This window comes from Branchiostoma lanceolatum, chromosome 9 (genome assembly GCF_035083965.1).
Source record: "Branchiostoma lanceolatum isolate klBraLanc5 chromosome 9, klBraLanc5.hap2, whole genome shotgun sequence".
NCBI classification, from domain to species: domain Eukaryota; kingdom Metazoa; phylum Chordata; class Leptocardii; order Amphioxiformes; family Branchiostomatidae; genus Branchiostoma; species Branchiostoma lanceolatum.
Genome location: NC_089730.1, coordinates 2,534,317 through 2,549,102, shown reverse-complemented (window position 1 = coordinate 2,549,102; position 14,786 = coordinate 2,534,317). Strand labels below are relative to the sequence as shown.

The following is a 14,786-nucleotide window of genomic DNA, read 5'->3' as shown; positions in this document are numbered from 1 at the left end:
CTTCCACTCTTCTGTATGATGAATTTATTCAGCTCTAGATTCCGAGGAAGAGCTTTATCAGTCCAGTGACCAGATAGTTTCTGTATAATCCGTCAAAGACCCACACTCTGAATAGTGCAAATAAATTAATAGATCAACACCTCTCTGCTTGATAAAATCTCCGGGAAAACTTCATGCTTTGTCCGCTTGTGCTATTTTAATTAATTAAAAAAAAGGTTACATATTGATTTTTCATATACCATTTCTGAGCCATCGCTGCCGGCATATATCGTCCAAGTAATCCGGTCTGTACTATATTGGAGTTTGTATGACGTCACCCAGTGGGCATGATTAAGCCGACTCTGAATGATGGTGCCCATGACGCGCTTTATTTCCGCAAAATCCACCTGAAAGGCAATTGTTTTTCTTTATAGATTGCAAAATAAGTAGCAAAACTTGAGATTTACCTCTAGCTTAATACATATTTTGTAGGCCAAAATTAGGCCACATTGATGTATACTGATTTTACAGTGAGGTATTCTCTAACCAAGAAAAACCCAGGTCAAAACATCGCAAACTTGAAAAGATTTTTCTGGCCGATAATTCGGACCGCTGTGTGGCGTTGCTGCAAGGAGCGGCACATTCTTATCAGACTCCTCTGGGGGAACTGGAAATATGGAAACTGTGGAGCTTCTGAAACGTCGACCAGGTAAATATGTTCATAGGACATGGATGTGTGCTGTAAGAACCATAGATCCCTTTCATTCAGTAGTCTGCTGAACGTATTGGCTAAATTTAGTGACTCTTCCAAAAGGAGCTAATATACAGAGCACAATTATGCAATTTATAAATGTGTATGCCTACCTGCAACCACTGCCCAGTGGTGCTGAACCCGGGGAAAAAGGCACCCCCACCGGCAACTCCGTATAATCGCCCCTTGTAAGGCTCGTTATGAGGACTGAAGGAGGATGCAGTGATTCTCTCATCAGGTATGGCACCGGATTCCATCCCAAGCATATACGGACAGACTGGGAGAACTGTAGCTGGGGGATCAAGTAGAAGAAAACATTAGTAAAGATCTAAGATTAGAGAGTGTTTTCCATTTTTTTCCCAATGCTGATAGCTTCACTTGTAAGAACTATTCTGTATTGTTCCCATCTTTACGCGATGAGATGTTCATCCGACAACGTTTACATTCTATATTGAATATGGAAAAGAATGACTTCTAAATCCCCCTTAAAGATGTTAGCCACATCTGATACAGGTAATAACCTACTTGTGTTACAGCCCACAATCTCCACCCTCATGCCTGGTGCCCCAACCCAGGACTGAACCACCAAACGCATATAACGGGCATCAACTGGGTAGTTCAGTAGGTTAGTGACAGGGGTATTCCTGTCGACGTTGCCTGGAAAGACCTGGAAGGTAGACGGATACTTTGACCCTCATCCGACCGATACATTTTTGCAAAGACTCTAGCCGTATGAGGTCCAAACGGACCCTACTTTGTTTTGCTCATAAATATATCTAAGGTGGATCTTAATGCTAATTAGTGTGCATATATTAATACAATAGATATTTTGACAAGTTATACATCATAGCCTGCCACAAAGCCAAAGACACACACATATTTATACCCTAGTCAATTTTTATCAGAAAGACTTCCCCTGTTGGCTATTGTTGTGATTTTTGTTGTTATAATGTTCAATTGATCTATTTGGAATATTCTGACAGGTTTTATTGTAAAAATTAGTACTCATATCTCTTTTTATGATGATTTATACAAAATGAGTAAAAAACACATTTACACTTAAATGCTACATTTATTCTTAAAAAGTCGGTTCTTCTACGTAACATAAACTTGTTGCTAAGATAATAGCAATGATAACAAAATTCTGTTGTTGGAAATAAATTTCCCTCATATTATTACGCAATAATCAATTCGGACCCTAGCGGGAAAACCCGCAAACTTTAGAGTATAACTCCTACAAAAAGCCAATCTCGGTAAAAAAAAATCTAAGAAGTTGTAAGACATGTTGATAAAACAAACTCATGGAAGGAACTTTTTTCCGACGAAAAATATTGACTTGGCAGACATTTATACACGCCTGAGGTCCAAACGGACCCCATACGGTCGGATGAGGGTTCAATGAGGGGTTTCCTTAACTCTTCTGTATAGTTTAGGTTATTCAGCTGTCTATCTAGACGAAAAAGATATTCATCACTATCAATGACCAAATGGTTTCTGTACAATCCGTCCAACACCAACACTCTAAATATGCAGATAAATCTAATGAATCAAAACCGCTCTGCTAAACTGAAACTTTGATTAGTTTAAAATTAAAACAATAACAAATGGTATCTTAATTTTTAACATACCATTTCTGATCCATCGCTGCCGGCATATGTTGTCCAAGTAATCCGATCTTTACTGTACTGAAGTTTGTATGACGTCACCCGCTGGTCGTTAGTGGGGCGACCTTGAATGATGGTGCCCATGACGCGCTTCAGTTGACCAATATCCACCTGAAAGGCAATACACATGTAGTTGGTTATTTTGTTATAGAATGCAAAATGAAGAGGCAAAAAGAGCAGTGGATTTACCGATATCTTGAAGATATACATGATGGCTGAAACTAGACTATATTGGCGAAAAGTGATTGTGCAGTTAGATATTCTCAATGTGGCAAATGCATGGCATACCTGCTCGAAATATCACAAACTCTAAATCATTTTCCTGGCCGACATTTGCAACGGCAGGGTGGTGCTGCTTATGTGGTGAAGCCATCTAACAAGGCTGATCAAAGAAACTAAGGAGTTACGAAAACGTCGGCAAGGTAGACATTTTATGGCGGTGTTGGCAGGACCGCTTAATCCCTATGATTCACTGGTAAACTAAAATATATAGTGATAAATTTATAGACCGATAAATGGCCAATTTACCAGTTGGGAGATAACATAAAGAACACGATTGTTTAGTTAATGAAAAGTATGCCTACCTGCAACCATTCTCCGATGCTGTTGTGCTTGGGTAGCCATACGCCATGGCCGCGCACTACATTTAACCGTCCGAGGTAAGGCTCATGACCCTCAGAAAAGAAGGAGGATGCAGTGATGCTGCCATCAGGTATGGCACCAGATTCCATCCCAAGTGGATCGCTACATGCTGGGGGGTAAAATGGTAACGGTAAAGGTAGGCCAATAGCCGTTTTGAGGCAGTAAGGGCAGTGGTGTATTACCCATGTGTTTATGGCATGATATTTGGTAGTGAATCCCTACCCTTTCCTTCCACTGCCTTTTACCTCCCCAACCGAAGTCAGGTACCCATTTTTCACCTTCGTGAAGCGATGAAGGAGCAATTTCCAAGGGAATAACATGGTGGCATGTCAGGGGATTCGAACCCAGGACCTCCAGGACCCTTACCGTTACACAAACATGATGTCTTACCCACCGTGTCTACAGGCTGATATTTAGTAGTGAAACCCTACGTGGAGCGATGAAAGTGCATTTTCCAAGGGAATAACATGTTGGCATATAAGGGGATTCAAAATGGAAATCGTCGACACTATTTTGCGTTATGAGTGAGATAGGACGTTAACATAAGGCCTTGCCATTACCCCATCAAAGGAGAGGGAATGTCAGAACGTTTCTACAACGTACGATCCACCAGGCTCATAACAGAAACGCGCATGGGACTATTTCCATCCTTAGGTTACAAACGTCTTAAAAATGTCATGCTCATCGTTTCGTCCTATCATTCTACAATGATAAAGGAAATGAATTAATCAAGCAGTCCCGATTTACTTAAAGATATTATGAATGCTTACTAATAGGCACATGTCATCTGTGTTAAAACTTACTGGCGTAACAGCCCACAATCTCGGCTCTCATGGCGATTGCAAGATGCCAGGTCTGAGGTAGGAAACGCACATAACGGGCATCAGTTGAGTTGTCCAGTAGGTTCGTGACGGGGGTACTTCTGTCGCGGTTGCCTGGAAAGACCTGGAAGACTGTTTATTCAGCTCTAGCTCTAGAAGATCTTTATCAATGACCAAATAGTACAATCCGTCCAAGACCCGCACTGTTAAAACTAATAGATCAAAACTGCTCTGCTATATTAACATATTCAGGAAAAGCAATGCTTTGTGGCATTTTCTTTAATCTAAAAATAGAAAACAAAGTAATATATTGATTTTTCAGATACCTTTTCTGAGCCATCGCTGCCGACATATGTTGTCCATGTAATCCCATCTTCACTGTACTGGAGTTTGTATGACGTCACCCTCTGGTATTCAGCGCTGTGACCCTGAATGATGGTGCCCATGACGCCCATCATCTCACCTAAATCCACCTAAAAGGCAACGGTTGCTTTTCGTTGTACAATGTAAAGTAAGAAGCAAATATAGTTCTAAGTTTCCCTGAAGATATACTGTGGAAGCTGAACTTAGGCCAAATTCGCGGGTGCTAATTTTGCAATAAAATATCCTCAATGCAGTAAACGGGTGAAACCTTAATTTGAAATATCACAACCTTAAAACATTTTCCCTGCCGATATTCAGGAACGCATGCCGAACCCTAATTTACTGTGATTTACCAACATGATGAAAGTATTAACATCCACATTTCGAACAGGGATTTTATGTATTTCGATCTCTCCATTGATGACCTTATCACGGGGTCAAACCGAACTGCGTAAGACGCTAAATGATGAAATTGAGAAAGTCCAAAGAATATACCCCTACATGCGTTATGGTTGGTGCTGAATACACATACACCGCTGCCTGCTCTCATCTTGGGCTGCCAACTCTCAGCTCACGACTTAGAACTCTGACAGAGACGTTTGCTAAGAAATAAGTTCGATCCGGACAATTCCAGCATCTACTACCACTAACTAGAGGAAACATCAGTGACCGGCAAACTCGGTCTTCACATAAACTTGACCCTCAATATGGCCGAACTGACCGTTATATGAACAGTATGTTACCATACATAATCCGCCTTCTGAACATCTAGTAACTCTACTGTCCTTTTTTATCTTGCTGGTATTGAATATTGTAATTGCCCCATGTTTTTAAATAGTTGGCGCTGATAAGGTTTTCGGCTTGCCTTGTACCTTTTACTAGAAATCTCATTGAATAGGTTGCTAAACGATTTTTTGCCCTTGTCGTGTTCTATTTGTGAATATGTACATAATGTATTGTTCTAACGCAATTCAGCCTTAAAGTTTCTAAACCTTGGCTGCCATGTTGGTGACATAGTTTGAAGAAACAAAAACATTCACTATGTACTGAACACGATTGCTTACTTTATGAATATGTGTGCCTACCTGGAACCACTGTCCAATGACGCTGTCCCCGGCTATCCAGGCACCTACCCCAGCAACTCCATTTAACCGTCCGCGGTAAGGCTCCGAACCAACACCATGGAACGAGGACGCAGTGATGCTTTCATCAGGTATGGCACCAGATTCCATCCCAAACATATGTGGACAGACTGGGATGACTGCAGCTGAGGGAACAGGTAGATTAATCTATTTACAGAGAGATTTCTGCTTTCTTATTCAAATACTTGTGCCTATATGTGTGTATAGTTCCTTATATGTGTAAGTATCTATTTACTCCATTGCAAAACCACCTTACACATCAGTTCTAAAGTCCCTTGGCTAGATATCTCTTTCTATAGAAAGGTTTCTTTAAACATAGAATATGGTAAATGACTTGTAAATCCTAGCTAAAGATGGTAGGATTGATTAGGCACATCTTATCCAGGTGTATAACCTACTGGTGTTACAGCCCACAATCTCCACCCTCATGGCGATGTTATTATGGTACGACTGAACCACGAAACGCACATAACGGGCATCAACTGGGTTGGTCAGTAGGTTAGTTACAGGGGTAGTCCTGTCGACGTTGCCTGGAAAGACCTGGAAGGTAAACGGATACATTAGATGAGGGCTTCTTCTATCATTCTGCATAGTATAGTTTATTGAGCCCTAGATATAGAAGAAGATATTTATCACTATCAATGACCAAATAGGTTCTGTACAATCAGTCCAAGACCCACACTATCAATAGCGCAGACAGAATTAATGGATCGAAACCGCTCTGCTATACAAGATGCTCAGGAAACAAATCCTTGGTGGTATTGTGTTTAATCTAAGTATAAAAACAAAGAGTAATCTTGAAATTTCAGGTACCATTTCTAATTCATTGCTCTCAGCGTATGTCGTCCACGTAATCCGATTGGTACTGTACTGTAGTTTGTATGACGTCATCCATTGGTTATCCGAAGTAGGGCGACCCTGAATGATGGTGCCCATGACGCTCCTCATTTCCCCTAAATCCACCTGAAAGCCAATTCACATGTAGTTCTTTTTTTGGTATAGAATGCAAAATAAGAAGCAAGAACAGCAGATTCACTTATCGATGGCAATCACTGTGGGCTAAGTAAGGTCATATTGACTTTCTCTATGCAGAAAATGCATTAAATCTCAGGTCAAAACATCGCAACTTCTATCAGGGTTTCCTGGCCGATAATTCGGACCGCATGGTGGCGTTGCTGCAAGGTGCGGTACATTCTTATCAGGCTCCCCTGAGGAAGAAAACTGAGGAATCCCGAAATTCTGCCATGTTAATATGTTCATGGTTGTGTGTTGTGAGAACCCTAGATCCTTTTCATTCAGTAACATGATGAACGAATTGAAGAAAATAGTCGGTTCTCCATCTAATAGCTAATATACAGAATACGATTGTGCAATTTATGAAGATGTATGCCTACCTGCAACCACTGTCCGATGGCTTGGTACCTGGGTAACCAGGCACCTCCACCAGCGACTCCATTCAATCGCCCGTAGTTAGGGCCGAAATTACTGTCAATGTGGAGCGAGGACGCAGTGATGCTGCCATCAGGTATGGCACCGGATTCCATCCCAAGCATATGTGGACAGGTTGGGAGAACTGCAGCTGGGGGATCGAGTGGATAAAATCATTAGTACAGAGAGTGCTTCCCATTTACAATGCTGGTAACTTCACTTGTAACAACTATTCTGTCATGTTCCCATCGTTACGTGATGAAAAGGTCATCTTCCAAAATTTTTATTCTACGTTGATTATGGAAAATAATGAATTACAGATTCTACTTAAAGATGTTAGGAATGTTTAGACACGTCTGATCTAGGTTTATAACCTACTTGAGTTACAGCCCACAATCTCCACCCTCATGGCAATGCCCCCAGTCCAGGTCAGAGGCAGGAAACGCACATAACGGGCATCAACTGGGTAGTTCAGTAGGTTTGTGACAGGGGTATTCCTCTCGGCGTTGCCTGGAAAGACCTGGAAGGTAAACGCATACTTTAACCCTCATCCGACCGATAGATGATATCGCTTCCAAAAGTATACTGATAGCATTAGAATGTTTTTGTTTAAGGAACACTAAAATATATGTGAAAAATAAAGAATCATTTATCTAATTATGCATCATAGCCTGCCACAAAGACACACACATACTTACACCATAGCCAATCACAAGCATCTTCCCTATTGGCTATTTTTATGATTTCTGTTGATATAATGTTCAATTGATCTATTAAGGATATTCTGAGATGTTTTGAGGGTACGAATTAGTACTCACCTGTCTTATTTTGATGATTTATACAAAATGAGTAAAAACCCATTTTACACTAAAATGCTACATTTATTCTTTAAAAAGCCGGTATCTTACTCCTCTACGAAACACTAACGTGATGCTATAATAGTAATTAGAACAAAATTCTGTTGTTGGACAAAATTTTCCTTCATATTACACAAAAAACAATTCAAAATCACCTGGGGTCCGTTTGGACCCAGCGGGAAACTTCTACAACTTCTACAAAATTAAAAGCCAATTTCGGTAAAAAACTGTAAGAAGTTGTAAGACGTGTACATTAAACAAACTCATGGAAGGAACTTTTTTTCCGACGAAAGATGTTGACTTGGCACACATTTATACACGCCTGAGGTCCAAACGGACCCCAAGCGGTCGGATGAGGGATTCTTCAACATTTCTATATAGTTAAGTTTATTTAGCTGTAGATCTAGACGAAGAAGATATTCATCACTATCAATGACCAAATAGTTTCTGTACAATCCGTCCAAGACTTACACTCTAAATAGTACAGATAAATCTAAGGAATCAAACCGCTCTGCTATACAAAATGTTCGGAAAAATTGAAACTTTGTTTAATCTAAGAATTAAAACACAAAAAAAAGTGATATCTTGATCTTTTACATACAATTTCTGATCCATCGCTGCTGGCACATGTTGTCCAAGTAATCCGATCTGTACTGTACTGGAGTTTGAACGACGTCACCCACGAGGCGTAAGTGGCGCGACTCTGAATGATGGTGCCCATGACGCGCTTCAGCTCACCCAAATCCACCTGAAATTCAATACACATGTAGTTGGCTATTTTGTTATAGAATGCATAAGAAGAAGCAAGAAGGGCAGTAGATTTACTGATCTCTTGACGACAAACATGTAGGCTGAAACTAGACTAATATATTGACGAAAAGTGATTATGCAGATAGATGTTCTCAATGCGGTAATTATGCATGGAATGTCTGCTCAAAATATCACAAACTCTGGAAGATTTTCCTGTCCGTAATTTGGGACTGCTCCATATGGAAAAACAATCTCATAAGTCTGTCCTGATGAATTCATGAAGGAAACTAAGGAATTGGCAAGGTAGACATTTTATGGCGGTATTGGCAGGACCGCTTAATCCCTATGATTCACTGTTAAAACTAATATATATAGTGATGAACTTGTTCACCGATAAAAAGTCAATTTTCCAGCAGAGAGGTCATGTACAGAACACGATTTTTTAGTTAATGAGAAGTATGCCTACCTGCAACCACTCTCCGATGGTTCTGTACTTGGATAGCCAGGTGCCAAAGCCGCGGAGTGAATTTAACCGCCCGATGTAAGGCTCGGTACCCACAGAATAGAAGGAGGATGCAGTGATGCTGCCATCAGGTATGGCACCAGATTCCATCCCAAGTGGATCGCTACATGCTGGGGGGTAACATGGTAACGGTAAAGGTAGGCCATAGCCGTTTGGGGGCAGTAGGGACAGTGGTGTCTTACCCACCGTGTTTATGGAGCGATATTTGGTAGTGAAGCCCTACCCTTTCCTTCCACTGCCTTTTACCTCCCTAAACGAAATCAGGAACCCATTTGTTCACCTTCGTGAAGCGATGAAGGAGCAATTTACAAGGGAATTACATGGTGGCATGTCAGGGGATTCGAACCCAGGACATCCAGGACCCTTACCGTTGCACAAACACGATGCAACTTAGTCTGGGAGGACATGACATGTTTAAAAGGTAGGCTGACAATAGGTCACAAAATACAATGTAAAAGACATGAAAGATCAGCTATATTCAACGTCAAATGTTCTGTTTTGAATGTTTAGGCACTGTGTTTCTTTTTTCGTTTCAAGGCATTCTCATTTGAGGTGAAGTATGATGCTTTTTTCAAGTAGCTAGTGGTTTTTCATGCGACTTCGCTACGGCTCGCGCTTTTGGCCAAGCACACCGGATCATCCCTACTTTTCTCGATAAGAATGTTGGGTTCTTTTACGTGCTGAGGTTTGACGCTTGAGGCTAATGTCTTAAGCTCCCTCACACGGGGCCGCCGGCTTTACGTCGTCATCCGAAATGACGAATGCAATTTCTTACAACATGTCCAAGCCGGAGTCGACCCCTAGGGTCGATCTAGGGCCCTAGGATCCACGAAATTTGATCCAGATGGCGAAGCAGCGGGGTTGCGTTACCGCTTAACATTTTTTTGATGTCATTGTTAAGTCACCAGCTGACGAAAAAAAAGTTTTGATTTTTATGCCACATGATTTTCCCAGTTATAAACATCGGAGGAAAAGACGTGCGCATTGAAGAGACCGAAATCAAAACTCCCAAGCTCAACAAAACCTGGGGTTTCTCAACACATACATACAGAGCTCCTGAATTTTCCGTATCACTGGTCAAAATGGAAATGTTCGACATTATACTTAACTATTTTGCGTTATAAGTGAGATAGGACGTCTACATAAGACCTTACCATCACCCTTTAAAGGAGAGAGAATATCACAAATTTTCTGCAACTTACGATCCACCAGGCTCATAACAGAAACGCGCATGATGATGTTCATTACAGATGACTACCTGTGGGACTATTTCCATCCTTAGGTTACAAACTTCTTAAAAATATCATGCTCACCGTTTCGTCCTATTATTCTACAATGATAAAGGAAAAGAATAAATCAAATATTCCCGATTTACTTAAAGATATTATGAATGTTGAGGCACATGTCATCTGTGTTAAAACCTACTGGCGTAACAGCCCACAATCTCAGCTCTCATGGCGATTCCACGATACCAGGTCTGAGGCAGGACACGCACATAACGGGCATCAGTTGAGTTGTCCAGTAGGTTCGTGACGGGGGTACTTCTGTCGCGGTTGCCTGGAAAGACCTAATAGGTAAACGGATACGTTAGATGAGGGTTTCTTCTACTCTCCTATATAGTATAGTTTATTCAGCTCTAGCTCTAGAAGATCTTGATCACTATCAATGACCAAATAGTTTCTGTAAAATCCCCCCAAGACCCGCTCTATTGATAGCGCAGATAAAACTAATAGATCAAAACTGCTCTGCTATATAACATGTTCAGAAAAAAATAATGATTTGTGGCATTTGCTTTTATCTACAAATAGAAAACAAAGTGATATCTTGATTTCAGATACCATTTCTGAACCATCGCTGCCGGCATATGTTGTCCATGTAATCTGATCTTCACTGTACTGGAGTTTGTATGACGTCACCCACTCGTCGTCAGTGCGGTGACCCTGAATGATGGTGCCCATGACGCCCATCATCTCACCTAAATCCACCTAAAAGGCAACAATTGCTTTTCGTTATACAATGTAAAGTAAGAAGCAATTATAGCCCTAACTTTTTCCTGAAGATATGCTGTGGAAGCTGACCTTTGGCCAAATTGACGGGTGCTAATTTTGCAATAAAAAATCCCCAACGCAGCAAATGGGTAAAACCTTAATTCGAAATATCAAAACCTTGAAAATATTTTCCTGTCCGATATTCAGGAACGCACGGTGGTGTTGCTGCAATGATCGTTACAGTCCACTCAGGCTCTCAGAAACTGAGGTCCTTTCGAAACGTCGGCCAGGTAAATATTTTTAGGTTGTATTTATCAACATGATGAACGCATTGACAGCTGCATTTCGAACAGGGCTATTATGCATTTCCATCTCTCCATTGAGGACCTTATCACTGTGTATATCTTCTACATTCGGCCAATTTTGGAAGATGCCTCTTCGATTTGGCACCACGGACTGCCTAAGACGTTAAATGATATACTTGAGAAAGTCCAAAGAAGAGCCCTATGAGTTATCCTGGGTGCTGAATATACATCATACACCACTGCCTTCTCTCATCTGGGGCTACCAACTCTCAGCTCACTAACTCACGAACTGACAGAGACGTTTGCTAATGAACTTGTTCGATAGAACAATTCCAGCATCTACTTTCACCAACTAGAGGAAATATAAGCGGTCGGCAAATTCGGACGCCACATAAACTTGACCCTCAATATGACCGGGCTGCCCATTATAGGAACAGTGCATTACCATAAATAACCCGCCTTTTGAACACCTAGTAACTCTACTGTCCTTTTTTATCTTGCTGGTATTGAACTATTGTAATTGCCCCATATTTTCAAATGGTTGGTGCTAATAAGGTTTCTAGCTAGCCTTGTACTTTAGTCTAGAAATCTCATCGAATAGGTTGCTAAACAAGTTTTTGCCCTCCTCATGTTCCATTTGTGAATGCATAATGTATTGTTCTAACGCAATTCAGCCTTTTTAAAATTTGGCGGCCATGTTGGTGATATTGTTTGAAAAGAATAAATAAACCATTCACTATGTACTGAACACGATTGCTTAGTTTATGAATATGTGTGCCTACCTGGAACCACTGTCTATTGTTGTTGTCTATGGCTCTCCAGGCACCTACCCCAGCAACTCCATTCAACCGTCCGCGGTAAGGCTCCGAACCAACATCATGGAACGAGGATGCAGTGATGCTTTCATTAGATATGGCACCAGATTCCATCCCAAACATATGTGGACAGACTGGGATGACTGCAGCTGAGGGAACAGGTAGATTAGGCTATTTGCAGATTCCTGTTTCCTAATTCAAATACTTGTGCATATATTTGTGTATGGTTCCTTCTATATTTCTGTATTTATTTAGTAAGTTGCATAACAATCGTTACACATCAGTTCCGAAGCCCCTTGTCTAGATATATCTTTCTATACAAAGTTTTGTTTAACCCTGCGTAGCGAATTCTGGACTTCCTGTAAACAATTCGAGAAGGCTTAACAATACAATGACTTTAAGGGACCACGCAAGTACTTGATGATAAATCATAAAAGAATATATGCCAGTCGGTTCCCATCATCTCGTATTGCAATTCGTATGTTCAATTCCCTTGATTTCGTTTCCGTTCTACATAGAATATGAAAAAGAATGGCTTGTAAATCCCACTTGATTTAGATAATAGGAATCTTTAGGCACATCTCATCAAGGTCTATAACCTACTGGTGTTACAGCCCACAATCTCCACCCTCAAGGCAGCGTACTGAATCCAGATTAGAATCACGAAACGCACATAACGGGCATCAACTGAGTTGTTCAGTAGGTTCGTGACAGGGCTATTCATGTAGAGGTTGCCTGGAAAGACCTGGGAGGTCAAAGATTACATTAGATGAGGGTTTTGTCTACTCTTCTGTATAGTATAGTTTATTCAGCTCTAGATCTTAGATATAGAAGAGGAAGATCTTTATCACTATCAATGGCAAATAGTTTCCACACAATCCATCAAAGAGTCATAATCAATAGCGAAGATAAAACTAATGGACGAAAAAATACACAAAATACATAAAAATAACATAAGATATAAAATAAAATGTTCAGAAAAACATCCATGATTTGTGGTATTTTGTTCAATCTAGAAATAAAAAGAAGCATGTAGATTTTTCACATACCATTTCCGATCCATCACTGCCGGCACATGTCGTCCAAGTAATCCGATTTGTGCTGTACAGGAGTTTGTATGACGTCACATAGTGGCCGTGATTACGCCGACTCTGAATGATAGTGCCCATGACGCTCTTCATTTCCCCTAAATCAACCTGAAACCAAAAAAGTTGCTTTTCTTTATAGATTGCAAAATAAGAAGCAGGATGGGCAGACTTACCTATCTCTTAAATCAAAAAGACATACTATGTAGGATGAAATTAGGTCACATTGATATTTAAAGGCATTTTCTCCACAGCAAATGCATGAAATCCCATGTCAAACATCACAACATCGAAAATGTTTCCTTGCCGATAATTCTGACCGCATGGTGATGTTGCTGTAAGGAACGGCACATTTTTATCAGGCTCCTCTGAGGAAACTAGAAACATGGAAACTGAGAGGCTTCTTAAACGTCGACCAGGTAAATATGTTCAAGGGACGTGTGCTGTACGAACCATAGATCCTTTCCTTCAGCAATCTGCTAAACGTATTGAATAAAAAAGGTAACACTTCCAAAAGGAGCTGATGTAGAGAACATTGTGCAATAATGAATATGTATGTCTACCTGCAACCATTGTCCAACGATGCTGCGTGGCGTGGGTATCCAGGCACCTCCACCAGCGACTCCATTTAATCGCGCGTAGTAAGGGCTGTAATCACCACCTGGACTGTGCAACGTAGAAGCAGTGATGCTGCCATCAGGTATGGCACCGGATTCCATCCCAAGCATACGTGGGCAGGCTGGGAGGAGGACTGCAGCTGGGGGATTAGGTAGATGAAACCATATTAGCAAAGAGAGTGTTTCTCATCTACCATGATGGTGACTTCACTTGCAACAACTTATACTGTATTGTACCCTTACGCGATGAAACGTTCATCTTTCAACGTTTCCATTCTACATTGATTATTATCGAAAAGAAGGAATTTTACATTCCACTAAAGATGTTATCATCTCATCCAGGTTTATAACCTACTTATGTTACAGCCCAGAATCTCAGCCCTCATGGCGACGTCCTGTTGGTAGGACTGAACCACGAGACGCACATAACGGGTATCAACTGGGTTGTTCAGCAGGTTCGTGACAGGGGTATCCTTGTCGACGTTCCCTGGAAAGACCTGAAAGGTCAACGGATATTTTAGATGAATGTTTGTATGTTACAGTTCATTCAGCTCTAGATCTAGACGAGGAAGATCTTTATCACTATCAATAACCAAATAGTTTCCAATCTGTCTAAGGTTGATTATCACTAGCGCAGATAAACTGTCGGATCAAAATCGCTATGTTTTATAAAATGTTATGAAAAATATAATAATTTGTTGTGTTTTGTTTAATCTTAGTGTAAGATCAAAGCAATATCTTAATTTTTCACATACCATTTCTGATCCATTGCTAAATGTATATGTCTTCCAAGTAATCCGATCTGTGCTGTACTGGAGTTTGTATGACCGCACAAAATTGGGGCCATTGTATTGAGTGTAACGACCCTGAATGATGGTGCCCGTGACGCGCTTCATCTCACCTAAATCCACCTGAAAGGCAATTCACAGGCTTTTCGTTATGAATTGGGGAACTCCAAAAGGAAGAGTTTGAAATGTATGAAAAATTAACACTAATGGAGATTTTAATAAAATAAACAAAAACAAATTACAAAGTAAGACGAAGGGAAAGCAGATC

The 14,786-nt window shown here is 40.7% G+C and overlaps 2 protein-coding genes and 3 long non-coding RNA genes across 5 annotated transcripts; all 5 read right to left on the bottom strand.

Annotated features, from left to right (window-relative positions):
* Positions 1-1,916: 1,916 nt before the first annotated feature.
* LOC136441951 (lactadherin-like) lies at positions 1,917-3,870 on the bottom strand. Its single transcript, XM_066438515.1, has 4 exons — positions 3,840-3,870; positions 2,979-3,145; positions 2,359-2,505; positions 1,917-1,928 (listed from the first exon to the last, which is right to left on the bottom strand). Exons 1-4 carry the CDS (start codon positions 3,868-3,870, stop codon positions 1,917-1,919), a joined length of 357 nt encoding a protein of 118 aa, XP_066294612.1.
* A 226-nt stretch (positions 3,871-4,096) lies between these two features.
* LOC136441305 (uncharacterized) lies at positions 4,097-5,886 on the bottom strand. The gene is made up of 3 exons (XR_010756873.1): positions 5,761-5,886; positions 5,306-5,487; positions 4,097-4,330 (listed from the first exon to the last, which is right to left on the bottom strand). It is a non-coding gene; the product is annotated as an uncharacterized lncRNA (long non-coding RNA).
* Positions 5,887-6,182: 296 nt separating this feature from the next.
* Positions 6,183-7,304, bottom strand: LOC136441496 (uncharacterized). Its single transcript, XR_010756897.1, has 3 exons — positions 7,169-7,304; positions 6,757-6,941; positions 6,183-6,325 (listed from the first exon to the last, which is right to left on the bottom strand). It is a non-coding gene; the product is annotated as an uncharacterized lncRNA (long non-coding RNA).
* An 891-nt stretch (positions 7,305-8,195) lies between these two features.
* Positions 8,196-10,482, bottom strand: LOC136441950 (retinoschisin-like). Its single transcript, XM_066438514.1, has 4 exons — positions 10,346-10,482; positions 8,864-9,030; positions 8,302-8,395; positions 8,196-8,200 (listed from the first exon to the last, which is right to left on the bottom strand). The coding sequence occupies exons 1-4, from the start codon at positions 10,374-10,376 to the stop codon at positions 8,196-8,198; spliced, it is 297 nt and encodes a 98-aa protein (XP_066294611.1). The 5' UTR covers positions 10,377-10,482.
* Positions 10,483-10,765: 283 nt separating this feature from the next.
* LOC136441484 (uncharacterized) lies at positions 10,766-12,767 on the bottom strand. Its single transcript, XR_010756895.1, has 3 exons — positions 12,632-12,767; positions 11,996-12,177; positions 10,766-10,905 (listed from the first exon to the last, which is right to left on the bottom strand). It is a non-coding gene; the product is annotated as an uncharacterized lncRNA (long non-coding RNA).
* Positions 12,768-14,786: the final 2,019 nt, after the last annotated feature.